The sequence below is a fragment of the Ailuropoda melanoleuca genome, chromosome 4 (assembly GCF_002007445.2).
Source record: "Ailuropoda melanoleuca isolate Jingjing chromosome 4, ASM200744v2, whole genome shotgun sequence".
In the NCBI taxonomy this organism is placed as follows: domain Eukaryota; kingdom Metazoa; phylum Chordata; class Mammalia; order Carnivora; family Ursidae; genus Ailuropoda; species Ailuropoda melanoleuca.
In genome coordinates, this window is record NC_048221.1 from 92,904,550 (window position 1) to 92,932,355 (window position 27,806).

General features: G+C 43.5%; 2 protein-coding genes across 9 annotated transcripts in view; one reads left to right on the forward strand and one right to left on the reverse strand.

Moving 5' to 3' along the window:
• Positions 1 to 12,374, reverse strand: part of ASPRV1 (aspartic peptidase retroviral like 1) — a 112,463-nt gene extending 100,089 nt beyond the window's left edge. For 5 of the 8 annotated variants that reach the window (XM_034659292.1, XM_034659284.1, XM_034659285.1 and 2 more), the window contains exons 1-2: positions 11,766 to 12,371; positions 10,849 to 10,936 (exon numbers count right to left, since the gene is read on the reverse strand). The gene's annotated coding sequence lies outside the window, so the exon portion shown is untranslated. Of the gene's footprint in view, positions 1 to 10,824; positions 10,937 to 11,228; positions 11,361 to 11,765 lie in introns of those variants that run through there. The other 3 variants (XR_004624952.1, XM_034659290.1, XM_034659293.1) reach the window with 3 other exon arrangements.
• A 509-nt stretch (positions 12,375 to 12,883) lies between these two features.
• PCBP1 (poly(rC) binding protein 1) lies at positions 12,884 to 14,563 on the forward strand. The gene is made up of 2 exons (XM_034659304.1): positions 12,884 to 12,906; positions 13,106 to 14,563. The coding sequence occupies exon 2, from the start codon at positions 13,150 to 13,152 to the stop codon at positions 14,218 to 14,220; it is 1,071 nt and encodes a 356-aa protein (XP_034515195.1). The 5' UTR covers positions 12,884 to 12,906; positions 13,106 to 13,149; the 3' UTR covers positions 14,221 to 14,563.
• The last annotated feature ends 13,243 nt before the right edge of the window (positions 14,564 to 27,806 follow it).

Sequence of the window (27,806 nt, forward strand, 5' to 3'; positions counted from 1 at the left end):
GGAACAAGAGCCCTGGAGTTTGACTTCCCAGGAGCAACTTACTGTTCTATCATTTATTGGCTGTATCATTTAGGCATACCTTACCTCTAAGCCTCTGCTTCTCCATCTGCTTTAATTATTGTAACAGTGATATTTAGTGAGCACTTTCTATATGCCAACCACTATGCTAAGCGCTTTACATAGCTTATATCATTTAATCATCACAACCTTATGAGGCAGGTACTATTACCCTCATTTTATAAGTAAGGAAAAAGAGACAGTTTTCTAATTCAAAGCCATACAGCTAGTTACTTACAAAGCTGAGAAGTCAGGGCAGGAAGCCTGACCCCAGAGTCTATGCTTCTTACTCCTACACTGCTCTCTTTCTCTCACAGCACCAGCCTTCGTGTGATAGCTATGCTATTAAAATAAGACAATCTACATAAAGTACCTGGTTCATCAGTTAGCCATTACTATTACTACTATTATTATTATCATCAATCCCTTTGAGCCTCTTCAAATACCACTTCCTGAGTTCCAACTTCATTAAAGGAAATGGTTGTTTGCCTGTACCTACATACCAGCTCAATGGGCGGCCTGAGGTGAGGTTCTAGTATTTCATTGCCCTCATAATACAGAAGTATCTGGGTAGAAAGACAAGGAAGTATTTTCTAAAAACCTCCTACTCTAAAGCAGCTCTATCTGTCCATGGGTCCTGTCCCCATGCTTTAATAAAATCAACTTTTTGCACAAAACAAAAAAACAAACAAAATAACCCTACTCTATAAAAAAACAATATAGGAACATCTTTGTTTTTAAAAATAAAATCTTCATTACTCTCGCTAGAAAAGAAACATAGCCATGTTAAAAAATTTTTTCAAGGGGCGCCTGGGTGGCTCAGTCAGTTGAGCATCCAACTCTTGATTTCAGCTCAGGTCCTTATCTCGGGGGTGGGGGACTGAGCCCCACGCTTGATTGGGCCTCATACTTGATTGGGCCCCATAATTCAGTAGGGAGTCCGCTTGAGATTTTCTCTCTGCCCTTCCCTTCTCCCCTGTGCACACTCTCAATCCTGCTGTTTCTCTCTAAAATAAATAAATCTTTAAAAAAAAATTTTTTTTTTTCAAAATAGAAATATATACTATTCACTTAAAAAAAGAAACTGTCCTCGGGGTGCCTGGGTGGCTCAGTCAGTTAAGCGTCCAACTCTTAACTTTGGCTCAGGTCATAATCTCAGGATCGTGAGATCAAGCCTCATGTCGGGCTCCATGCTGGGTGTGAGTCTGCTTAAGATTCTCTCTGTCTCCTTCTCCCTCTGCCCCCCACAAAAAGAAGAGAAAAGAAATTGTCCTCTCTTTCTCCACTCCCCCATTCTCAAAATGTCTTTATTTTAGTCATTTAATCCTCACAAGAAGATATCTCCATTGACAGGTACAGAAACTGAGGTTTTAAGAGGTTCAAGACCAAATAGCTAGGATGTGGGTGACCAGGGTTTCTGGAAAAGAATTTTCAGATATGGAGAAAGGTAAAGACAGTAAACTCCTTCACTTATCCTGAGAAGAAGTGGCTATGATAAAGGGTTCCTAGAAGATATCTAAATGAACCAAGACTGTTAACAGGATTTTAAAGAAACTCCTGCTCTAATAAGACAAGACCAAACAGAAACTGCAACTCGAAAAGCCAGTAATGCAGTGAGCTATCAGCAATCCTGCCCTCCCGGGAACAGTTCAAATTATCAATAAGCCTGACAAAGTAGGACTTCATCTCTGAAGAGATCCATACCCTTGCAAACCAGTCCTTACCTCCCTAATTCCAAAATGATGTATCACTTTATCTTGTTAGAGAGCACAACACTATTCAGGTCAAAATAAACATTTTTTAAACTGAGTCATTTGAAGGCAGAAACAATGTTATTCATACAGATCTTTTCTTCATTATCTGGTACACAACCCCTATACACTCAATACATTTTTGTTTAAAATTTGAAAAACGTATTCATGAGAGTTGTCTCATGTGCTAGGCACTAACTATTCTAGGAGATGGGGATATAGCAACAATCAAAACAAAGTTCAAGCTATCATGAAATTTACATGCCAGTAGCAGGTGAACAATAATAAACTATAGTAGAGTCTCCAGAACAGTGCCTGGCACATAGTAGGCATTCCTCAATAAATATATCAATAATGAATGAATGAATAGCACATCAAACAGTAATAAGTTCTGTGGAGAAAAATAAAGTAGGGAAAGGGAAGAGTGAAGGCAGAGGGCTGGAGATGGCTTTTACTTTAAATAGGTTGGCCATGGGGCGCCTGGGTGGCACAGCGGTTAAGCGTCTGCCTTCGGCTCAAGGGCATGATCCTGGCATTCTGGGATCGAGCCCCACATCAGGCTCCTGTGCTATGAGCCTGCTTCTTCCTCTCCCACTCCCCCTGCTTGTGTTCCCTCTCTTGCTGGCTGTCTCTATCTCTGTCGAATAAATAAATAAAATCTTTAAAAAATAAATAGATAGATAGATAGATAGATAGATAGNTCTCTATCTCTGTCGAATAAATAAATAAAATCTTTAAAAAATAAATATAGATAGATAGATAGATTGATTAGATAGGTTGGCCAAGGAATGCTTCACAAACTAGATGACAGAACAGAAACCTGAAGGAGGTTGAGAGAGGAGCCATACTGGTAACTGGAAGAAGTGTTCCAGGCAAAGAATACAACTACAGAAGTCCAAGGGTTGGCACGCTGGAGCAACTGCAAGGAGACCAATGTGTCCAGAGCACAAGGGGAAAGTGGTCAAAGATGAGGTCAGAGCAGCCTGGAAAGGGTTTTGCTGAATATCCTTTGTAGCCTCCCAGACCACTGTAAGGACTTTAATTTTTAACATGGGTGGAACCCAGAGGACAGTTTTCAGCAGAGGAGTGGCATGATTTGATATACGCTTAACAGGATTACTCCGGTCACTGTTCAGATTAGACCAAGGGAAGACCACTTAGAAGTCTGTTTCAAAGGTAGCAGGGGAGGTGGTGAGAAGTGTTCAAATCCTGGATGTTTTTTAAGGTACAGTTTATAGGACCTGCTAGTGGACTGGACGAGGAAAGTAAGAAAAACAAAAGAACAGAGTCGGGGCGCCTGGGTGGCTCAGTCGGTTAAGCGTCAGCCTTTGGCTCAGGTCATGATCGCAGGGTCCTGGGATCGAGCCTTGCGGCAGGCTTCCTGCTCAATGGGGAGCCGCTTCGCCCTCTGCCTGCCAGTCCCCCTGCTTGTGCTCTCTCGCTCTGTGTCAAATAAATAAAATCTTAAAAAAAGAAAAGAACAGAGTCAAGGGAGAGTCCTCCGTATATTCAATACAACTAAAATGGGGAGGAATTGGCAGAGGTGCACATCTGAAGATTTATTTATTTATTTGAGAGAGAGAGAGAGCGCGAGTGCAGGAAGGGATACGGGGAGAGAATCCTCAAGCAGAATCCCCACTGAGCACGGAGCCTGATGAGGGGCTTGATCTCATGACCCGTGGGATCATAACCTGAGCTGAAACCGAGAGCCAGATGCTCAAACGCCTGAGCCAACCAGAAGCCCCCAGAGGTACATTTTTGAGAGAAGTTTCAGAATTAATCTGCTGAATATGTTAAGCTCAAGAAGCTATTAAATAACCAAGTAGAGATGGTATCCTGTAGGCAGTTAGATATGAGAGTCTTAAGTACAGGGGAAGACATCCAAGCTGATCAAATACACTTGAGAAGTGTCAGGGTACAAATGGTATTTAAAATCTTGAAAGGGAGCACCTAAGGAATGAGTGTAAACAGAGAAGAGATGCATGGACTCATTTGAGTACTCCATCATTAGAGGCTGAGAAGATAAGGAGGATTCAAAAGGGGGCTGGGGATGAGAAGCCAAAAAGTGGGGATGGGGTTGAGAAGGAGGGGCCAGTGAGGCAGGGGGGAAACCAAGGGAGTGACATCCTGGAAGCCAAATGAAACTAATGTGCAAGAAGGGAGTGTCAGGTGCTACAGAGAGGTCAAGATGACTGAGAAATGACCACTGAATCTGTGCTATTTTTTAAGCACGTTCTTCCCTATTCCACATAGTACTTTTTTTCCTTTAATCCAGGTAAAATCCCAGTATTGTCCAATGAATACACATAAGGTTTTTTTTAATGCAGCTATAACCATGTCTCAAAAAACAAAAATCAATGTGCTTAACCCAGACACAACAGATTTTACACAGCAAATAATGCTGAACAAATGCTTTGTCTGGTTGAATTAACTGTGTCTCTGAAACAAAGTTCCCAACTAAGTCTTGCTTGTGCTCAGTAGGTGGGATCAGAGAAATGAGCTATTTAAATGTATTTCTTTTGTTCTGCCATAAAGTAGCAATTATTCTTGAACTCTTTTCCCTCCTCCCTAACTCAAACATCCTAACCCGCTAAACAAAGACCCTAAAATTCCACACACACCCCCTTTGAAAACAAAGCAGAACACAATCAAATCCAAAACTTGGATAAGAAAGGGATATGCTATGCTCTATACCTTCTTTCCTTTACTGCACAGAGGATTACCAATCATTTGCTAATTCAAAAACTGCTTTATTTACATTTTCTCTTTGGAAACTCTAGACCAGAGGTACAATTTTTTTTTTTTTAAGATCTTATTTATTTCTTTGAGAGAGAGAGAGACAGGCAGCAAGAGAGGGAACACAGGCAGGGGGAGTGAGAGAGGAAGAAGCAGGCTCCTGGCAGAGAAGCCTGATGTGGGGCCTGATCCCAGAACACGGAGATCACACCCTGAGCTGAAGGCAGACGCTTAACGACTGAGCCACCCAGGCGCCCCCAGAAGTACAGTTTCTAATGTCTTCATCTTAAAAGAGAATTACTGCTACAAAGTAAGACTTGAACTTTCTGTGCTCTAGTAAGCATAATCAAGTTTCAATAATGTACACTTCTGAAGCAGTAGAACAATAATCACCAAAAACTGGATCATGCAAACATCCTTCAGACCTTTTGGAAATGCCTTCAACTTCTGAATGGACTGTGCACTGTTGGCCTTTAGGTCTTTGCTTCCCTTCTCAAGAGTTAACCTTTCCTGCCCTCCACCTTGCAATTTCCCAACTTGGGACTCAGCCTGAATGCCAACTTCTCTAGGTAGCTTTTCTGGATCCCCTCCAAGGGTGAATCAAGGACCCTCTTCTAAGCCCATAGCATCCTCTGCCTACTCATCTCCTAATACATTGATGTAGTGTACTGCCAATCTATTTACTTGTCAGTGTCCCTCTCCAGATCATAAACATCTTGAGGGCAAGGACAGGATCTCACTCATTTTTGTATCCTTAGTGTTTGGGAACTATCAAGCAATCAGTAAGTACTTGCTGACTGGGGTGCCTGGCTGGCTAGGTGAGTAAAGCATGAGACTCTTGATCTCAGGGTCCTGAGTTCAAGTCCCATGCTGGGAGTTAACTTTAAAAATAAATTAAGAGAAGAAAAAAGTATTTGCTGCCAGAATGAATAAGATAAAATATGATTTGGAACTAACATAACAAAAAAAAAATTAAAAAAAAAAGATAAAATATGACTTGGAATACTTTATGTGATCTTTTTAGCACATTTTCCTTGATAAACCAATTGAACTGAGGCTTATACTAAAAATACTGACATCTTAACTACATCCCCAGCTGATAGCAAAAACAAAGAAATTTTCCCTACCAGACATTGGGAAGAGAGGATAAAAAATGAGACATGGTGCTCAGGAGTTCTCATATCAGCTGCTCTTTTTTGGTGCAAAACAGCAGCCTATGCTTCCCACACAACACGAGGGGCAAACGGACCTCTGAATTGTCGTCTTCACATCCCTTCCACCGATCTTATCCCTTCCACCGATCCTGTGTTCTCCTCTTCCCTCTGCCCTAGTCTTTTCTCTTTCCTTTTCTTCCCTTTTTTCCTTCCTTATTTTCTGTACTTTGCATTTGCACTCTGTTCTCATTTTCCCTTTAACTTTTCTCTGCACTCCCTTCTCCATGCCTTATTTCAGTCAGAGTAACCCTGGTGAACCCATGGGCATTACTTTCCCCAACTAGGAGAACTTAGAACAAAAATGTTATTGTATCTCCCCAGGCACTTCTGTAAAGCACACCGATATATTTCTTATGTTTCTGAGGAAACCCAGTAATAACCCCATAGCAGCAGCACAAGATCATCAGTATATGAGATTAATATTATTACTCTTGTTACTATCCACAAAATGGGTAAGAAATATTTCTTACGCTGGGGCACCTGGGTGGCTCAGTCAGTTAGGTATCTGACTCTAAGTTTCGGCTCAGGTCATGATCTCAGGGTCATGAGACTGAGCCCCTGAGTTGGCTCTGCACTCAGCAAGGAGTCTGAAGACTCTCTCTCTCTCTCTGCCCCCACCCCCTGCCTCTCTCTCATGTATGGGCATGCTCCCTCTCACTCTCTAAAATAAATAAATAAATCTTAAAGAAAAAAAAAAAAAAACGTAGTGGGATGCCCGGATGGCTAAGTGGGATGCTTAGTTGGTTAAGAATCTGCCTTCAGGGGCGCCTGAGTGGCTTAGTCAGTTAAGTGTCTTTCTTCAGCTCAGGACATAATCCCAGGGTCCTGGAATTGACCCCTGCCATCAGGCTCCCTGCTCAGTGGAGAGCCTGCTTCTCCTTCTCCCACTCCCCGTGTTTGTGCCTTCTCTCTCTCTGTCAAATAAATAAACAAAAATCTTAAAAAAAGAAAGAAAAGAAAAGATGGGGCACCCAGGTGGCTCACTTGTTAAGCATCTGCCTTCGGCTCAGGTCATGATCCCAGGGTCCTGGGATCGAGCCCCATGTTGGGCTCCCTGCTCGGCGGGGAGCCTGCTTCTCCCTCTCCCGCTTTCCGTGCTTATGTTCTCTCTCTCACTGTCTCTCTATGTCAAATAAATAAATAAAATATTTTTAAAAAATAAAAATAAAAAAGAAAGAAAGAAGAAAAGAGAAAGAAGAGAAGAGAAGAGAAGAGAAGAAGAAGAGAAGAGAAGAGAAGAGAAAGAAGAGAAAAGAAAAGAAAAGAAAAGAAAAGAAAAGAAAAGAAAAGAAAAGAAAAGAGAAAAAAAAAATCTGCTTTCAGCTCGGGTCATGATCTCAGGGTCCTGGGATCGAGCCCCACATTGGACTCTCTGCTCAGTGAGGAGTACACTTCTCCCTCTCACTCTCCCTCTGTGTTCTCCCACTTTCTCTCTCTCAAATAAAATCTTTTTAATTAATTAATTAATTAAAGTGGTAAATATCATTAAAAATACACACATATATTTCTTAGGCTCTACTCTGTAGTATCCCAGAAAGTGATAGGGTCAAGGCCCTCTCAATTTACTACAATTTCAAATAAAAGAAAAATGTGAAGCTAATTCTGAAGGTGTAAAAGAAAAATCATACTTTTTGAAAAAATGCTGCATGTTGGTAGGGCAAATTTAAAAAGCTATAGTATACTTGCTGGACCGGGTAGATTAGGAGGAAAAAACGCGGTCCCTGCCTCCAGCGTCTCCAGAGGAATAATTCCCACCACTTCCCACACCCATAAATGTAAACATTAGAGAAAAAGAGCAAAGAGGTTTTCTTAAACCAAAAAAATCTGGAACCTAACATAAGTGGACTGGTTGCTCTGGGACAGAAGAATAAAGAATGGATTGAAAGCTTTTTGAGTTAAAGATAAAATTATTCCATGTGTCAAAGCATCAGAAGCCAAGAAGAGGAACAAGACACAATAGTCAAGAGGCCCAGCTCAGGTTCTGACAAGCTATGTCACCTTGGGCAAGTCACTTCACCCTTCTGATCCATACATGGCTCTTCCATAAAATAGGCATAATAATACTTTCCTGGCAAAGTTGTCTGTGATGATTAAGTAACGTAAAATCACTTCAAAATATTTCACATAACATGCCAATGTTAAGTTAAAGGGAGCAAAAATCCTTCCTCTGAACAGAATATAAATCCTGTGGTTCAATTTCCGAAGTCTAGGCCTGACTCACCTTCACAACCTCGTTAAACTCCTTAACTAACCTGCAGTCATTCAAATGGGAGAAGAGTCAGGCATGAGGCTCCAGGGGTGGGGCAGTGACTATTTAGTCAATTGTTCCATATCTCAGTGGCTTCATCTGTAAAATGGGTGGTGGGGAATTCACTCATAGATCCACAAGATAGTGCAGGTCTCGGGAAGGGAGTGGAGAATTTACCATAAGTGAGTAAAATGTTTACATAATCCTCCCCCCCTCCAGAGATAAAGAACCAAGATCATCAAATATCATCACTGCCTAGACAGAAGACATCATTTAATCTCTTGTTTTACAGATGGGAAAACCAAAGCCAGTCTTGGATTGGGTTGTAAACGTCTCAAAGCTAGACAGTGGCAGAGCTGGAGCTAGGGGCCAGAGACACAGGTACCCAAGTCCAGTGCCCTCTTTACCAGATTTCCGGGTCACACACAGCACCTGTAGTCTGTACAACACACTATCAACACCAAGACACATTCCAATTACAATTTAATCAACAGCTAAATGTGGCCTATAGGGGCAGAAAGGGCTGTAGGACTCTGGGGGAAAGAGAGGCTGAGAGCTGGGAAGGGGAAGTCTTTATTGGGGGTTGGGGGGAGGTTAGAATCCTAGAGGTACTCAGATGAGAAAAAATTAATGGAAAATTTCAGGCAAAAAAGTTTAAAATAGGCAGCCTTGGGAAGAAAGACCCAATGTATACAACTTCTTTAGGGAAAAGAAGTATGTGGCAGATTTAGGGGACCAGAGTAGTTTTATTTTATTTATTTTTTAAAGATTTTATTTATTTATTTGACAGAGAGAGAGAGACAGCCAGCAAGAGAGGGAACACAAGCAGGGGGAATGGGAGAGAAAGAAGCAGGCCTCCCAGTGGAGGAGCCCAATGGGGCTCCATCCCAGAACACCGGGATCACACCCTGAGCCAAAGGCAGACACTTAACAACTGAGCCACCCAGATGCCCCCAGAGTAGTTTTAATTCCTAATTATACATAATTCCCAATTATACATAATTTCTCTTTTTGTCTCCTGAGTTTTTAACATTTACTAATAATTTTAATTCCCTAAACAATTCTGCCTCTTCTATAAGACAAGGCCCCCTGCAGAGACCACAACTTTTTTTTTTTTTTTTAAGGTTGTATTTATTTATTTGACAGAGAGAGAGGCAGTGAGAGAGGGAACACAAGCAGGGGAAGTGGGAGAGGGAGAAGCAGGCTTCCCACTGAGCAGGGAGCCTGATGAGGGGGCTCAATCCCAGGATCCTGGGATCATGACCTAAACCGAAGGCAGACGCTTAATGACTGAGCCACCCAGCTGCCCCCAAACACCACATCTTGCATAGTGGTATATATACAGACTCTGGATTCAGATCGCCTAGATTCAAATCCCTATTTTACTGTTTAATAACTGTGCCTTAGACAAAAATCCTTCACCTCTCTGTATCTCTGCAAAATGGAAATTAACATCACCCCCATATCAGGAGGATTTGTGAGGATTAAATGTGTACATTAATCGTTTTGGTCACAACCTAACAATGGGTTTCTCATTTTAGTTTTGATGTGCCTTTTTTATTTCATGTAAAATAATAGAAATTACCAGAGCACACTGCATATAGTAAGACTACGTATTGTTTCAAAAAGATTTTGTTTTACATACATGCACATACATGAGTTATTCTGTAAAATTTAGCTCTTATGGTGGTTTGCTTTTAAAACTGTTGGCGCACTTGGCTGGCTGACTCAGTGGAATATGCAATCTTGATCTTGGGGTTGGGAGTTCAAGTCCCACATTGGGTGTAGAGATTACTTAAAAATAAAATCTTTAAAATAAAAAAATATAAGAGGGGCACCTGGGTGGCACAGCGGTTAAGCGTCTGCCTTCGGCTCAGGGCGTGAACCCGGTATTATGGGATCGAGCCCCACATCAGGCTCCTCTGCTATGAGCCTGCTTCTTCCTCTCCCACTCCCCCTGCTTGTGTTCCCTCTCTCGCTGGCTGTCTCTATCTCTGTCAAATAAATAAATAAATAAAATCTTTTTAAAAAATAAATAAATAAAATAAAAAAATATAAGAGCCACTGAATTATCATACAGAATAAAGCTTCAAACAGTGCCTGGCAAATTAAGCACTTAGTGCTATCACTGTCATTGTTGCTCTTATGTACCCACCTACCAAAGCTGTTTGTAGAATTACATAAAGTACTGCAAAAGCACTTCAGAAACCATGATATAGGACATTAACGTTAAGTTAAAAGAAGCAAAAAGCCCTTCTCTCCATCTCTAACACCCACACATGTAGAGCCCTATTCAGGCACATATTCCTTCTTTGTCCTACAAGTTATTTGTTACATTAAACTGAAGAGTTCACAGACTATGACTTACCTAACATTGTCATGCTTTGTGAATATTTGCAGAGAAATGGAGACTTGGCGCCAAAGTAAAATTATGTATTTTTACTTGGTTGGGACATTGGGGTGAGGAAGGCGGAAGTCATGCCCACGGATGGCTTAAAGAATAAATGAGTCACACAGGGAAACTGCTTGCTCCCACAGAGCCAGGTAGATTTAAATGTGCAGCAGACAAGGCTGGACTGACAGATGCTTCAGCCTTTGGGCAGGGCTGAATCATGTCCCCCTCCCTATTGTCACCCAAACACCTCATTTAAAAAAAAATAGCACTTGAGCCTCTTATAGGTATAGCTCACACCAGGAAAAACTGGGAATCCCCAAACAGTGGGTGACTATGCACCAAAAGTTTACCTGAGGGGTTCCTTGAAACGACAAGCTCACTTAAACATTCGAATAGCACCCGAATTCTAAAACCATGACTTACAGAAAAATTTGAAAATGTGCTCACCAATAAGGAAATCAGAAGGTCTGGATTCCATCCTCCACAGTGTGACCTTGAATTAGTCACTTCATCTCTCTGGGCCTAAGTGAATTGTCTGTTAAAAAAAAAAAAAAAAAGAGGTAACACCTACGTCAGATCATTGTAAAAATTAAAGAGAGTATGCAGTAAAATGCTAGTACAGCATCTGGCACTGGTAAATGCACAATAACATCTGTCTCTGTCCCTCCACACTAAAAGTTAACACCAGTTGTGGGGAAACTGAGGTTCACCAGCCAGCTGACCTCTGAAAAAGGTCACTGGTATCCGAATTGCTTCATGGAAATTGTTTTTTTTTTTTTTTTAAGTTGTTTTAGAAGACCATTTCTTGGTCTCTCCAGCACACCAACCTGTGCTAAAAGTCTAGGAAATCAGTAATTTCCCATCTCATTTCTTAAAGCAGCAATTCCTAAATGCTTCGGTACTGCGGGCCCAAATTATCCACTGGTACTGCCCCCCATTACTCATTATTAAATTTAAGACTAACAAGACTCAGTACTATGCCTACATTTCAGTTATAAACGTTTCCATTTTAAATTAACAGGGGAAATGCATTAAAATTCGGCAGCCGAGGTTTGGACCAGGGTGGTCAGAGCACTCGCTGCGAGGGGAAGGCTCCAGCCAACACGCACGGTGTTGGGGGGGGGGGGCCATTCTGGAGCTTTCCGGTCGACCCCAATTTCTCGTTGGCGACGAATCCAGGCCACGTGCCGCCATTTTGTGTTCTGGAAACATGGCGGCCACCCCGTGGGGAAGGAAGGGGGGCGGAGGGACCGCCACGTTAGCCGCTTTCCCTTAAGGATCTTGAAGCACGTTGTGCACACGTCTGTGCGCCTTTTCTGTCTGGCTTAGCCGAAGGGAAGAGAACGGGATAGAAGTAAACGTACACGAGCCACCCAAGCGACCTTTCTTTAGCGAGAGGAACGTGCGGTGGCGAACGGGCAAGAAAGGCCTTCCAAGATGGCGGGGCCCGACAAGGGCCGTCCCCGAAGAGAGCGGGGCGCGGCGTCTGCACCAAGGGGGGAAATAGGAAGGGCAGAAGCGGGAGCTTAAACGGCGTGGGGGAAAACCGCAAGAACGCCCCACAGCACTACTCGGCACCCCTAAATAAATGCGGCCCCCAAGAGGCACACCATTGTCTTAAATGTCTGACGAGACTGCCACGACTAAAACGACACTAGGAGGTGGGGTTTCTGCAGGTTCAACCGAAAGAACTTGCAAAATGCAAACAAAGCATTATGTAAATGGACGCCATTCTTTTTTTATGGCCGTGTTTCCAGCACTTCCCAGAAATCATCAGCAGAGCCGCAACTCGGGCGACAGGGGTGGGTTTCGGTCATTCTCTTCACCGGCCGCCGCTGGGGGACCGGGGCAGGGGTGGGGGCTGGCGCGGGACGCCCGGGCACCGGGGACGAAGAGGCCCCACGTGCCTGCTCGCGCGCCCTTGCGCGCGCGCACCCACCCCGCAAGCCTCGCCTCGCCGCCCCTCCCCCCCGGAAGACCGCGGTTGCCCCTCCCGTCTCCCCACACCCTCGCGCACGCGCTCTAGCCTCCTCACGCGCACGTTTTAAACCCGCGGCGTCCCAGCTGCCGCCTGCAGTTATCGCCGGGGCTGTCCGTGTCGCTCCGCTTCCAAACTCGTTCTGTAAGGCGAGAAAATAATGTGTCATCCCCATTCACAACACTAACATTTCCGAACATTTGCCAGTGCCGCTAGAGTTAATAAAAATGCATATCGGTTTTAAAACTTTGCCGGGCTCACAGCGTCTGCACATCGGGGCTTTATTTGCAATGCTAGGCTGTTAAAAAAATTTTTTAAAACTACCATGTGGAGGTTGGCGCAATCTTGTGACCTAAAAAAGACGGGTCCTCATTTTTTTTCAAGGGGTCCTGCGCGGCAATCACTTCCGGGGTCAGAGGGTACGCGGGGTTGAAAGCGGGCTTCCCGCCCAAAAAAAAAAAAAAAAAAAAAAAAAACAGTTTTGGGCCTACATCTCCCCTCCCCCCGCCAGCCACCAAAGACTTGACCACGTAACGAGCCCAACTCCCCCGAACGCCGCCCGCCGCTCGCCATGGATGCCGGTGNCCCCTCCGCCGCCGCCGCCCGCCCCCGACGACGCCGCGGCCTCCCGCCCGCGCCCGCTCGCTCCCGCGGCCCTCGCTCGCCTCGCGCCGGCAGTTTTGGGCCTACATCTCCCCTCCCCCCGCCAGCCACCAAAGACTTGACCACGTAACGAGCCCAACTCCCCCGAACGCCGCCCGCCGCTCGCCATGGATGCCGGTGTGACTGAAAGTGGACTAAATGTGACTCTCACCATTCGGCTGCTTATGCACGGAAAGGAAGTAGGAAGCATCATTGGGAAGAAAGGGGAGTCGGTTAAGAGGATCCGCGAGGAGAGTGGCGCGCGGATCAACATCTCGGAGGGGAATTGCCCGGAGAGAATCATCACTCTGACCGGCCCTACCAATGCCATCTTTAAGGCCTTCGCTATGATCATCGACAAGCTGGAAGAAGATATCAACAGCTCCATGACCAACAGCACGGCGGCCAGCAGGCCCCCGGTCACCCTGAGGCTGGTGGTGCCGGCCACCCAGTGCGGCTCCCTGATCGGGAAAGGCGGGTGTAAGATCAAAGAGATCCGCGAGAGTACGGGGGCCCAGGTCCAGGTGGCGGGGGATATGCTGCCCAACTCCACCGAGCGGGCCATCACCATTGCTGGCGTGCCGCAGTCTGTCACCGAGTGTGTCAAGCAGATCTGCCTGGTCATGCTGGAGACGCTCTCCCAGTCTCCGCAAGGGAGAGTCATGACCATTCCGTACCAGCCCATGCCGGCCAGCTCTCCAGTCATCTGCGCGGGCGGCCAAGATCGGTGCAGCGACGCTGCGGGCTACCCCCATGCCACCCATGACCTGGAGGGACCACCTCTAGATGCCTACTCGATTCAAGGACAACACACCATTTCTCCGCTCGATCTGGCCAAGCTGAACCAGGTGGCAAGACAACAGTCTCACTTTGCCATGATGCACGGCGGGACCGGATTCGCCGGAATTGACTCCAGCTCTCCAGAGGTGAAAGGCTATTGGGCAAGTTTGGATGCATCTACTCAAACCACCCATGAACTCACCATTCCAAATAACTTAATTGGCTGCATAATCGGGCGCCAAGGCGCCAACATTAATGAGATCCGCCAGATGTCCGGGGCCCAGATCAAAATTGCCAATCCAGTGGAAGGCTCCTCTGGTAGGCAGGTTACTATCACTGGTTCTGCTGCCAGTATTAGTCTGGCCCAATATCTAATCAATGCCAGGCTTTCCTCCGAGAAGGGCATGGGGTGCAGCTAGAACAGTGTAGGTTCACTTACAGCCCCTTTCTGCTGTTTTCCCATGATCCAACTGTGTAATTTCTGGTCAGTGATTCCAGGTTTTAAATAATTTGTAAGTGTTCAGTTTCTACACAACTTTATCATCCGCTAAGAATTTAAAAATCACATTCTCTGTTCAGCTGTTAATGCTGGGATCCATATTTAGTTTTATAAGCTTTTCCCTGTTTTTAGTTTTGGGTTTTTGGCTCATGAATTTTATTTCTGTTTGTCGATAAGAAATGTAAGAGTGGAATGTTAATAAATTTCAGTTTAGTTCTGTAATGTCAAGAATTTAAAAATTAAAAAATGGATTGGTTAAAAAATGCTTCATATTTGAAAAAGCTGGGAACTACTATCTTAAACTCTTTGTTGGTGGTTTTTTTTTCCCCTTCCCTTTTAGCGTTAGGCCTTTGTAGGGAGAAGGGTGGGCCCATCCTTGGTGTTCTCTCTAGCTCTTTTCACCTATTGGTAAGATTCCATTCCCCTTCTGTCCCAACAAAAGAACTGCTGGCTGGGCCTGCTTTGGGATATTTGCAGACGGAGGGACTCTTCCGGAGAGTGACATCCCTCCAGCCAAGTTCCAGAGAGAGGCCTCTGCCCATTTCTCTGGTAGAAAACAAGGGTTTTCTGAGCTGGAAAAAGTAGTCCATTCGGTAGGAACTCTAATGAATGGCAGTGTGTCCTCCCGTCCAGCCAGCCCCACCCCCCAACCCAATCTCACGGGGGAAACTTAAACCGGAACAAAAAAAATGTTCTAAGGTGGGAGGAGCCTGGGGGGAGACCCGGAGGAGAGGTGGGGGAGGGAAAAGAACTGGACTGGGGCTGAAGGGAGGGGCTGAGGTGGGGGGAAGGGAAAGGGTCAAGGGTGGGTTTGAGGATTTGGAAGAGGGCAGGGGTGGTAATAGGATGGAGGGGTCTTGGGCACCGGGACTGAATGGGGGATGGTACCAGTGGGGTGCACGTGGCAAGCATGCACCTGTGGCAAGCAGCCTGTCAGGATGTTATTACACCTGCCGAGTGGTGAATCCAGAAACAAAAGAGGCCCAGCTTCTAATTCTTCAGCTGTGTGCAATGTTAGAGAAATCATGGTACCAGGAAATAATCCTGCCAAAATGGGGCAGCCCTCACAAGCAGGAATGTAGCTAGATGCATTGACTGTAGCTTAAGATAGTGGTGGTAAAAATGCAGATTCCTGGGCCCCACCCCCCCAAATCTAATCAGAAGACTGCATTTTTTTTTTTTTTAAGATTTTATTTGACAGAGACAGCAAGAGAGGGAACACAAGCAGGGGGAGTGGGAGAGGAAGAAGCAGGCTCCTAGCAGAAGAGCCTGATGTGGGGCTCCATCCCATAACGCCGGGATCACGCCCTGAGCCGAAGGCAGACGCTTAACCGCTGTGCCACCCAGGCACCCCAGAAGACTGCGTTTTTAACAAAACCCCAAAAGGTTTTTAGATTTAAGTGCCACTGATTATCTTCACCAGTGGATTAGGAAGATCTTGCTGTGAAGGCCTAATAACCTCATGTCCACACCAGCCAGTGGGAGTAGACTGCACTTCATGAGAGAAGAAAAATTCTCAACTATTAGGCAAAGACAGAAACGGCAATACAAGACAATGGACAATTAGATGCCAAAAGAGCTTTTTAGTTCAAACCCCAGGCACTGGGAGATCACTAACAGCAAAGAGAAATTCCTGTGAGGGGAGTATTACACACAATAAATATCTGTTGAGGCTTTTCTCTACAGGATATCTGCCTTTTTCTGAGGTACAGACCTGGTTCCAAGAGTCCCTGGAGGTAAGACTGGGGTCTACCATCCACTTTACACCCATAGTAAAGTCAGGCAGTCGGTCACTGAAAGGAACCCAAATTCTGGACCTGAGTTCAAATTTGAGTTCTCCCTCTTATTTGTGGCCTTGGGCAAATTATTTAACCTTTGTAACATGGAGGTGTTTTAAAAGTACACATCTCTCAGGCTTGTGAAAAAAAATAATAAGCTGGTATGTAAAGCAGAACAGTGCTTACAACCTAGTAAACTTCAATATACTTAGATTGCAAAAAGCCAAAGGTCCATTTCTGTCCACAGTGTCTTTGGACAGAAAAGACATTTAAAAGAGAACAAAGCAGTGTGTACTAAATGACAAGCTGAGAGAGGACAGTTGGACTGAGGGGCCAGGACAGATAAGGGAGGACCTAGTGAAGACCCAGACCCATTGTCTTCTGGAGAGAATGAGCATAAACCAGCTTTGCATGAAGTAGGACTGGAGTGAATAATTAAATTGAACCCTCAAACTCAGGCCAAATGATTTTTGAGGAGTCCTTAAAATTTGCTGGGTGAAGTGGTTCAAATGCCCTATAAAAAGTAGACCTCAAATTGTCCTCAACCCCATTCCCCTCTCACCTTTTCAAAAGCAAAGCTGGCAATAATTTGTAAAATAATGAGTTAAGCGGCAAGGCATAGGATGAAAGGCAACTTGGATGAAGTCTGGAAGAGCAGTTAAAAAACAGCCTCAAGCAGATTCCAGTAAGAGGCTGGGCAGTAGTGTCACTAGGACTATATGTAGAAAGGAGCCAGTGCAAGGGAGATTGAAACTGAGTGTGGAGGCCAGAGAAAGAAGGAAGGGACCAATGAATTCAGGCATGGTGATGTGACTATCTGCAGGGAGACTCAACAAGTAGCTAGAAAGAGACAAACTGAAGGGAAGTCAGAGCCACAGGGAGACGGTGAATGAGAGGAAGGGGCTAGAGATTGAGCTTTGGGGTAACGGACCTAGTCTCCTTGTTCACCAGGGTAACTCTAGTGCCGGTCACCATAACATTAGCAGAGGCTCAGTAAGTATCTGTACAATGAATATAGAAGTAGCCAATGAAGAAGGAAGAGTCAAAGCAGCAGGAGAAAAACCTGGATAGTGCCCTTGAGAGGAGTCAAGGAGGAACGTTTCAAAGCTGACAAAGGACAATGATGCTACAGAGAGGTTTAACAGAATTGACTGAACATTTACTTTGTGCAAAATACTCTGAACTAAAATTTGATGTTTTGGTACAACTGGAAGGTGTGTAGTAGCTAATTATAGTTAAAGCACAGTATGTGATAAAAAGAGGGAAGGGAGATGGAGGAAGCCACAAAATCAACTGAGGCTAAAACAGCCTTGAATGCCATAATAAAGGGTTTGAGCTTTATCCTGAAAACTAGTGGGCTTCAAAAATTTTCTTTAAGTGCACCCCTTCAGTAAGAAGCCTTTAGTATATATACTATTACATGTTTGTTTATAAATTACATACCTGTATTTTAGTCATGCTTACTTATAAACTATATACAAGCATAATTCTCAATATTATGTATGTTAGAGAACAGAAAATTTAGAGGCGCCTGGGTGGCTCAGTCGGTTAAGCATCTGCCTTTGGCTCAGGTCATGATCCTGGGGTTCTGGGATCGAGTCCTGCATCCAGTTCCCTGTTCAGAGGGAAGTCTGCTTCTCCCTCTCAGCCCCCCTCCATGCTCGTGTGCACCTTGCGTGTGCTCTCTCTCCCTCTCAAATAAATAAAATCTAAAAAAAGGAAAACAAAAAATTTAAACATTAACAGTTAAGATAAACAAATTACTAATTTCTAATAGCTTCTTTGTTGCTTTTTTTCTCTTTAATTCCTTCCACTCAATCATTTTCGGAGACCACTTTAAGAGGATACTGGGGAAAACTTCCAAAATCATGGGTATCCTTGAGGAGCAGAATTTCAGAAGAGTGATATAAGGAAGCCAGATTACATCAGGAGAGGATGGCCTGGGGGTAAGGAAGTGGAGACACTGCGTAGATGGCTCAAATGCTTGAGGGTCCAAAGGAGAGAGAAAAATAGGACAATAACTTGAGTGGGGGAGAATGGAGAAAAGATTTTGGTAGGGAGGATTGTTCTTTTTGAAAGGAACTTCACTAAAGGCAGATAATAAGGAACCAATAAGAAGTTGAAAATAAAAACTAGGTAAGAAAGGACTATGGAGGGGCGCCTGGGTGGCGCAGTCCTTAAGCGTCTGCCTTCAGCTCAGGGCATGATCCCAGTGTTCTGGGATCGAGCCCCACGTCAGGCTCCTCTAAGAGCCTGCTTCTTCCTCTCCCACTCCCCCTGCTTGTGTTCCCTCTCTCGCTGGCTGTCTGTCAAATAAATAAATAAAAATCTTTTTAAAAAATTAAAATAAATTAAAAAATAAATAAAATTTAAAAAAAAAAGGACTATGGAGGGGCTCCTGGTTGGCTCAGTCAGGAGTGTGTTACTCTTGATCTTAGGGTCGTGGGTTTGAATCCCACATTGGGTGTGGAGATTACTGAAATGTTTGATTTGCTGGTTTTGTTGTGTGTGGGTTTTTTGTTTGTTTGTTTGTTTTGTTTTGTTTTGTTTTAAGTAGACCCCGCACCCAGCATGGAGTCCAATGCCAGGCTTGAACTCATGACCCCGAGATCGAGACCTGAGGTGAGATCAAGAGTCCAACGCTTAACTGACTAAGCTACCCAGGTGCCCCAAGATTACTTAAATAAATAAAACTTAAAAAAAAAAAAGATGATAAAAAAAAGGATTATGGATAGAAGAGGGTCTTGGAGCAGTGACTATCAGATGCCCAGCCAGTTTGACCATTAGAATTTAATTCATTTTGTTCCCTTTTCAATCAGGACTTACATTTCAGGACGCCTCTCTTTGGGGCAGCTTGAGCATGCCCCAGCCTCTTCTGGATTGAGGACTAGAAATCAATAAGCCCCTCTGCAGTTGCCATATTTCTTGTCCCAGCCCCATTCCGGCCACCAGCTGTTACACCACAACCACTGCCACAGTCAAGAAGACCGAACAGGTCGACAAGCACCTGTTGTGTCATAGCCGCAGGAGTTGTCCCACATGTTTAGAGGGGTAGTCTTCCCCCAAGCCCCGGTCCCCTCTCTCGCCCCACTCAACATACATGTAGCCCACCACCATCCGCCCCACCCCAGCCAGCAGTTAGGGCATGAATCACCACTCTTGGGATCACCGGGAGAGCAGCTACTGTCACCTGGACAGTAACCAGTGTTTGTTAAGAGCTTGGGGGTTTTGTTTTTGTTTTTTTTAAAAAAAAAAAAAAAGCTTGAGGTGTGTGAGTTGAAGCCACCTCACTCTCTGCTACTCTTGGCTACCCTTAGTAGTGAGCCACATACTGTCCAGCATCACTGGGCCTGTCACCTCCTGCCAATGAGACAGCACCTAGCCAGACATATAAATAGGCAGTTACCACCAGAGAAGCCTTTCACTGCCAAGTTCTCTGGCCACCTTGCCTGGCCTGGCCACCTGAGGGGCCTTCCTAAAATTCCAATCTGACCACATCATTCCCCTACTTAAAGGCCATCAAGTCCCTCCTCCACTCGTGGTCTACAAGAGAAAATCCAAACTTCTCAGCATAGCTCATGGACGCTTCAGGATCTGTTCCCACTGGCCTCACCAGTGCAAGCAAGGCTCGCCAGTCTCCTGTCTCTCTCCTCAGCCTCCCATACAGAATGACTTGTAGTTCCCCAGTGTCATTCTGTTTGGGCATCCTTGCACCTGGGAAATAACGGTTTCTTCATAATTCTGACCCCGGCTGTCCTCTTTGTTACCTGCCTGGGGTTCTGAGACATCTAACTGGGGCTCCTGCCCTTGAACATCAACATTCTAAGAGGAAAATTACACACTGCTGAGGGTCAGGAGAGCAGAATTCTAGTCCTGGCTTTGGCATCAATTCCATGGGTGATCTTGGACAAGCTTTCTGGGTCTTTCTGGGTCTCGGTCTTCCATCTAGGAAGAATGAATAAGATAATATCCACGATTCTCTGGCTGCCTTGGGAAATAATACTGCCTTTGTGTGCACCCATCCCTGCTTTTGCCTCCTGCCACAGGGCGGACTTCTGACACACAGACCTTCTGTAAACACTCTAAGACTGAAAAACAGAAGTTAGCAAAAAAACTGGCTGCAGCTGGGCATTTTGGGTAACCACTCATAGGAGCTTGACTGAAGAGGAAGCAGAAGGAAGGAACTACCAGGAAGATTTACTCTGAATATCCCAGAAGGTGCTGTCACCTTTAGATGTTATGGGGAGGAGGTAAGGACAGTAGAGGGGAAAACAAAGGGTACACACAAGAGAAGGCTATATATAGACAGAATTAGTCCCCTAGGCAGAACCAAGCCCCCTTCTCCTCTTTTCCCTGTTCTCATGTCCTAAGAGTAAGGGCTTTATGAGAGGGCTCTGGCTCTCCCTGAGCGCTCCCTGGACCCATGTCTACTAAAATAGGGAGAGGGTGGCTATAGCTGTTCCCCTTCTCCCGGCACGGCAAACGAGTACTTCAGACATCTGCCAGCAGGCTAAGTACACCTCGGTGGGGGTGGGGGTACTCTAGTGACAGCAAACACACTAGCCCATTAGTCACTCTCGGGTGGTGGAAGAAATCAAATTAGTTATTCCCTGAGCAGTTCAACCACAGTGAGAAGATACACCTTTTTACACCTACCCCCATGCACGTGAAAACCTGGGCCTTCATTTGTTAGTTCCCCTCTGCTTCAAAAAGCATTTTCTAGGGGCACCTGGCTGGCTCAGTCAGATGAGCATGTGACTCTTGATCTCAGGGTCGTAAACTTGAGCCCCATGTTGGGTGCAGAGATTACTAAAAAAATAAAATAGGGCGCCTGGGTGGCTCAGCTGGTTAAGCAACTGCCTTCAGCTCAGGTCATGAGACTGGAGTCCCAGGATCAGTCCAGCATCTGGCTCCCTGCTCAGCAGGGAGTCTGCTTCTCCCTCTGACCCGCCCCTGCCTCGTGCTCTGTCTCTCAAAGAAATAAATAAAATCTTTAAAAACAAAAAACAAAATAAATTAAAAAATTAAAAAATGCATTTTCTATTGTGTGCCAGTTATACTTCAATTAAAAAATAAATTTTTAATTTTTCTTTTCAAGATTTTATTTATTTGAGAAACAGAGCATAAGCGGGGGAAGGGGCTGAGAAAGAAGGAGAGGAAGAAGCAGATTCCCCACTGAGCGGGGAGATCCCAGGACCCCGAGATCACGACCTGAGCCAAAGTCAGACACATAACCGACTGAGCCACCCAGGCACCCCAAAAAATAAAATAAATTTTAAAAGCATGTTCTGGGATTGCTCAACGTGCCCTTAGAGGAGCCTTCTCTCACTGGATCCCCACAGGACCTTAGTGAAGTCAGATGTCATCATTCCCCAGTCTGGAATCAGCCACACCAAGCAACATCTCCAGGACTGGCTAACATTTATCAAAAGCTTACTATATGCAGGGCACCTGGATGGCTCAGTCAGTTAAGTGTCTGACTCGATCTCAAAGCAGAGCTTGATCTCAGGGTCTTGATCTCATGGTCATGAGCTGGGGCCCAACATTGGGTTTCACACTGGGCGCAAAGCCTACTCAAAAAAAAAAAAAAAAAAAAAAAAAAAAAAAAAAAAAAAGCTTACTATATGCAAAGCACTGTTCCAAGTACTTTAAATGAATTAACTCTGAATCTACAGGATCCTATACGGTAAATATTTTGATGCCATTTTACAGCTAAGAAACAGGCACATGGCAAGTAGGTGATCTGTCCAACGTTACAGAGCCAGTCAGCAGCAGAGCCAGTATTTGAACACAAGCAATGTGACTCCCAAGCTGCCAGAAAGCTAGAAAATTTTTCCCCCAAGCTGCTTTCTTAATCACTATTTTGGACTGTCCCACCAGCGCAGAAAACTGCCCCTAGGAGAGTCTAAATGGACAGACAGTCCGCATTATTTTGTCTTTGATAACTTTTTTTTTTTTTAAAGATTTTATTTATTTATTCAACAGAGATAGAGACAGCCGGTGAGAGAGGGAGCACAAGCAGGGGGAGTGGGAGAGGGAGAAGCAGGCTCATAGCAGAGGAGCCTGATGTGGGGCTCGATCCCGTAACGCCGGGATCACGCCCTGAGCCGAAGGCAGACGCTTAACCGCTGTGCCACCCAGGCGCCCCTGTCTTTGATAACTTTTATTGCCCAATTTTCCCATTAAGATGGCAAAACGTTTTATAAAATGTACATGAATATGTAATACATATGAAAATCCATTCTATTGGGGCACCTGGATGGCTTAGCTAAGTGTCTATTTTCAGTTCAGGTCGTGATCCCGGGGTCCTGGCATTGAGTCCCACGCTAGGTTCCTTGCTCAGCAGGGAGCCCGTTTCTCCCTGTCCCTCTGCCTGCCGCTCCCCCTGCTTCTGCTCCCCCTGCTTCTGCTCTCTGTCAAATAAATAAATAAAATCTTAAAAAAAGAAAAGGAAAGAAAAGAGAAATCCATGCTGTTAACATCCTCTATTTGTTTTATATACTACTCTTCTAAAGTAGCATATATATGCTACTCATTTTAAAATGGGATTGTTCTCATTTCTCTAAAAAAAAAAAAAAAAACGAGATCATACTCTACAGACTAATTTGTATGTTATTTTTCTTTGTATTAATTTGAGGTATCATTTAGATACCATAAAATCCACCATTTCGAAGTGTGAATTTAGTGGTGTTAGTATATTCACAAAGTTGTGCAATCATCACCACTATCTTTTGCCATTGTTATCAGCTCAAAAAGAAACCCATACCCTTTACCAGTCACTCCTCATTCCTCATCCACTCCATCCCACCCAGTCCTGGCAACCAATAATCTACTTTCTGACTCTATGGATTTGCTTGTCCAGCCATCTCATATAAGTAGAATGATACAATATGTGGCCTTTTTTGACTGACTTCTTTCACTTAGCATCATGTTTTCAAGGTTCATCCATGTTGTAACATGTATCAGTACTTCATTACTTTTTTTGGCTGAATATACCCCATTGTATAACTAGACCACATTTCGTTTATCCATTCATCAGTTAATACACATTTGTTTCCATTTTTTGGCTATTATGAATAATGCTGTTATGAACACTCGTATACAAGTTCTTCTGTGGACATATGTTTTCATTTCTCTTGGGTATATACCTAGGAGTGAAATAGTCAGGTCATATGGTAACTCTGTGTTTAACGTTTGAGGAACGGCCGAACTGTTTTCTACCATGGCAACATCATTTTATATTCCCACCATCAGAGTATGAGGTTTCCAATTTTTCTACCTTCTTGCTAAAGCTCTTTTTTTTTTTTTTNTTTTTTTTTTTTTTTCTGGTAGTCATCCTGCTGGGCATGAAGTGGTACCTCATTTTGGTTTTGATTTGCATTTCCCTTATGATTTTCATTTCATTCACTGAGCATCTTTTCTTGTGCTTATTTGGTCATTTGAATATCTTCTTTGGAGAAATGTCTATTCAAATATGCCCATTTTAAAAATTGGGTTATTTTTCTTTTTATTGTTGATTTGTAAGAGTTCTTTATATATTCTGTATACTAGATTCTTATCTGAGAGATGATTGCAAATATTTTCTCCCATTCTGTGGCTGTCTCTCTCTCTTTTTTTTTTTTTTTTTTTTGGTCTCTTAACTTTCTTGATGGTTTCCTTTGAACCACAAAAGTTTTAATGCTGGTGAAGTCTAGTTCATCTATTTTTTCTTTGATTGTTGAGCTTCTGGTGTGATAGCTAAGAAACCACTGCTTAATCTAAGGTCATGAAGAGTTATGCTAATGTTCTCTTCTTATAGTTCCAGCTCTTACATTATAAAATTCAAAACATAAGGATAAATCTAATGACCTTGGATTTAGGTCTTTGATCCATTTTGAGTTAATTTTTATATATGGTCTAAGTAGAGGTCCAAATTAACTGTACTGCATATGGATGGCCAGTTGTCCCAGCATGGTTTGTTGAAAAACCCATTCTTCCACTATATCCTATTTTTTCATTATTTCCTATTTTTTAACTTAATAAATCATGAACATTTTTACTACAATAAACACTATTTCATAGTAGCATTTTTTATTAGCCATATGTACTCCATTACATTGATGTAATTTTTTTTAACCAATCTCCTATTTAGACATTTGTTTTTACATTTTCTGTTTTAAATAATACAGCAGTGACTATACTTACAAAAATATATTGAGATACGTCGTCTCTGATTATTTCTCAGGAAATATTCAAAAAAGGAAAGGCTGATTTTTTNGTGTTTTTTTTTTTTTTTTTTTTTTTTTTTAGACTTCTCACTTCAGAAAGTGAACTCTCATTCCCCTATCACTGAGTGTGGTCCGAATCATTTTTTTTCTTAAAGATTTTATTTACTTAAGAGAGAGAGAGAAAGCAGGAGCAGGTGGGAGAGGGAGAAGCAGGCTCTCCAATGAGTGGGGAGACCAATGTGGGGCTCAGTGCAGGGCCTCATCCCAGGACCCTGGGATCATAACCTGAGCTGAAGGCAGACACTCAACTGACTGAGCCACCCAGGCAGGCACCCCAGGGAAGGCTAAATGTAGTTCTATGGGGTGCCTGGCTGGTTCAGTCCAAAGTGCATGTGACTCCTGATTTCGGGGTTTTGAGTTTGAGCCCCACATTGGGTGTGGAGATTAAATTTTTTAAAGGGGGGGTAGTTCTATTTTCAAGGCTTTAAATGCATATAATTGCTTTGCTCTAGAGCAGCAGTTCTTAAACTTTTTGGTCTTGGGACCACTTCACACTCTTAAAAATTACCGAGGTGCCTCAAAGGCCTTGTTTGTGTGGATTATTTCTATCCCTATTGCCTGTCTTACAAATTAAAGCACAGAAAAATTTTAAACATTTATATATTCACTCATCTTAAAATAACTGTATTAAATCCATTAAATGCTAACATAAGTGATATATTTTTAATGAAAAATAACTAATTTCCAAAAAACAAAAATATGGTTAGTGAGAAAAGTAGCCATTTCACATTTTTGCAGCTCTTTAACGTCTGGGTTAATAGAATATGCTGGAATCTCTGATCTGTTTCTGCACCAATCTGCTGTGCTATCACACTTCATCTGGACTCTGGAGAACTGCGCTCTACACTAGTGAGAGAATGGGAGTGAAGAGGGCAAATAACGTTTTAGTATTGTCATGAAAAAAATTTTGACCTCTCAGACCCCTGCAAGTCTCAAGGAACCCTAGGGGTCCCTGACCACTCTGTGGAATGTTGCTCTATAGAAAGAATTAACCGGGGGCGCCTGGATGGCTCAGTTGTTGAGCGTCTGCCTTCGGCTCATCCCAGAGTTCTGGGATCGAGCCCCACATCGGGCTCCTCTGCTGGGAGCCTGCTTCTTCCTCTCCCACTCCCCCTGCCTGTGTTCCCTCTCTCGCTGGCTGTCTCTGTCACATAAATAAATAAAATATTAAAAAGAAAAAAAAAAAAAGAATTAACCGAAGTATACTCTCACCACTGTATCCTTTTCCCTGAACCTTCATCAACACTGGGCAGCATTGTCTTTGTTTGTTTTGTTGCTTTTTTTTTAACACTTGTAATTTGTTACACAAAACGCAGGCTCTCTTTGGGATTTTAATTTGTATTCTGTATTCTGCCTAATAATGTTGTGCCGGGAATGGCCAGCAATCCCTTTACCGATGGGATGCAGATTACTTCAAACTTTGCAGTCAAAGAGAAGGGAAGGGAAGGGGGTCAGCGCTCAGAGGTGAAGACCCGTTGCTCTTCTTTGCTCCTGCTTTTATTGGTCCTTCAAGATAATCACAAATCCTTATCAGTGTTCCTTGCGCACAAGATGTGTACGAGGGGTCTTACTGAAACTGGGAGGATCTGTTTACGGAAAGACATGATATGCTAATTTGCGTGTTCTACGAGTTCTGCCAAACATAGCCTAAGGGGCAATGCCTACATCGCTTAGATCACAACGTGGCTGTTTGGGCTAGGAAAGTTTCGGGAAGGCAACTCCCCGTGGACTGCAATGGCAGAGTGGTCATGCAGGCTTTGGCCTTCCAAAGGCCTACGCCCCTCTCCGAAAACTTCCCTGCCTTCAGAGGCCTCCTTATTATGTTTTAGCAAGCCAGGTATTATGGCTGATTTCATGCCCTACATTAACCCCAACAATGTTGAAACTTTTTTTCATGATTTTTGTAATTTATATTTTTCTTTTATAAATTGCCTCAGTATCTCCTTTGCCCATTTTCTTCCTGAGATGGGCATCTTTTATCTTAATGATTGTAAGAGCACTCTTTATATTGAGGATATTAGCCCTTTGTCGTGAACATTGAAAATATTCTTGATGTGCAATAGTTTTTAAAGTTATTATTATTTTTATATAAAAATACCTATTTTTTTGAGAAACGCTACACCCAATGTGGCGCATAAACCCAGGACCCTAAGGCATGTCCTACCGACTAAGCCAGCCAGGCACCCCCTCCCCAGTATCAGTATTTTTACTGGTTTTATCCTTTCCTTTTGCCCAATGCAAAGTCAAATAAACTGTCCTCTAATTTCCTACCAGTAGTGCGTGAATGTGCTTGTTTGGCCCAGGAAGACATCAGGATGTACATAATTAGCATTTTTATAGTATTAATAAAATCTTCCCATTTTTATTCTATTGATTATTAGAGTATTGTACAATGAGAGTGAAATCACATTTGAGTCAGAATGAAGATGATCTTTGATGTCACAATCCCAGGACAGTTCCCAACCAAATGTCCTTGGGAGAAAACTGTCAACCCAGAACAAGGTGACAATGGTGGGCTTTATGGTTTGTGTGACATGAGGTGGGTCTCACCTGCTTAGAAGGCTGGAGACTTGTGAGTCTTCTGTTCCCCACATGAGCCAGCTCATGTGGGTGGGCCTCCTGGCCTCATGCCAACATTGTGGTGCCCAGCAGGGGGCTGTCTCATCGTATCCTGAGGTGGGGCCAGTTTATACCCAAAATTTTAGCAAGGGATTTGGGTATCCAAGAAGTTAAAGCTTTATTAGAGGACAATAGCCTAAACACTCATGACCCATTTCTTAGGAAGAGACATTTTAAAATAAGAAAAGGAAACTAGAACTAAACAGTCTGACAGGATATTCTAGCTAACCACAAATTTACAGAATTATAGTTTAGCTACAGAGATCTTTCGCAACTTTTCTCAGATCTCCCCAGTAAGTACTACCTTTAATAACTTGACTGCTCTCTGAAAAAACTAATCAGAAACCATTACAAGGTGGATTTTGTGTCCAAGGTGACTAGGCCCCATTAGCTGGAATTTTCTCAATATTGTTTCCCACATTCTTTACCACACTAGAGATTTTTCTTTGCCAGTCTGGCAGGTGAAAAAAAAAAAATGGCACAGCACTGTGTTAATTTTCATTCCTTAGATTACTGGTGAGTGTAATAAAAATTTTATGTTTCTCAGCTGTTTGCATTTCTCCTTTGGTGAGTAACCTATTAACATCTTTTTCACTCTTTTCTATAGGCTGTCTTCATATTTTTCTTATTGATTGAAGACCTCATTATATAGCAAGATATTAACTCTTCATCAGATGTACTGCATTTTTTTTCTTAATTTGCCAGGGTTTTTTTTCTTTTTCTTTTTCTTTTTTTTTTTTTTTTGAAGTAGGCTCCACACCCAGTGTGGAGCTTGAACTCACCACCCTGAGATCAAGACCCAAGCTGAGATCAAGAGTCAGACATTCAACTAACTGAGCCAC

Coding starts and splice junctions, on each gene's coding strand:
- PCBP1 (XM_034659304.1), top strand. CDS start 13,150: ATGGATGCCGGTGTGACTGAAAGTGGACTAAATGTGACTCTCACCATT.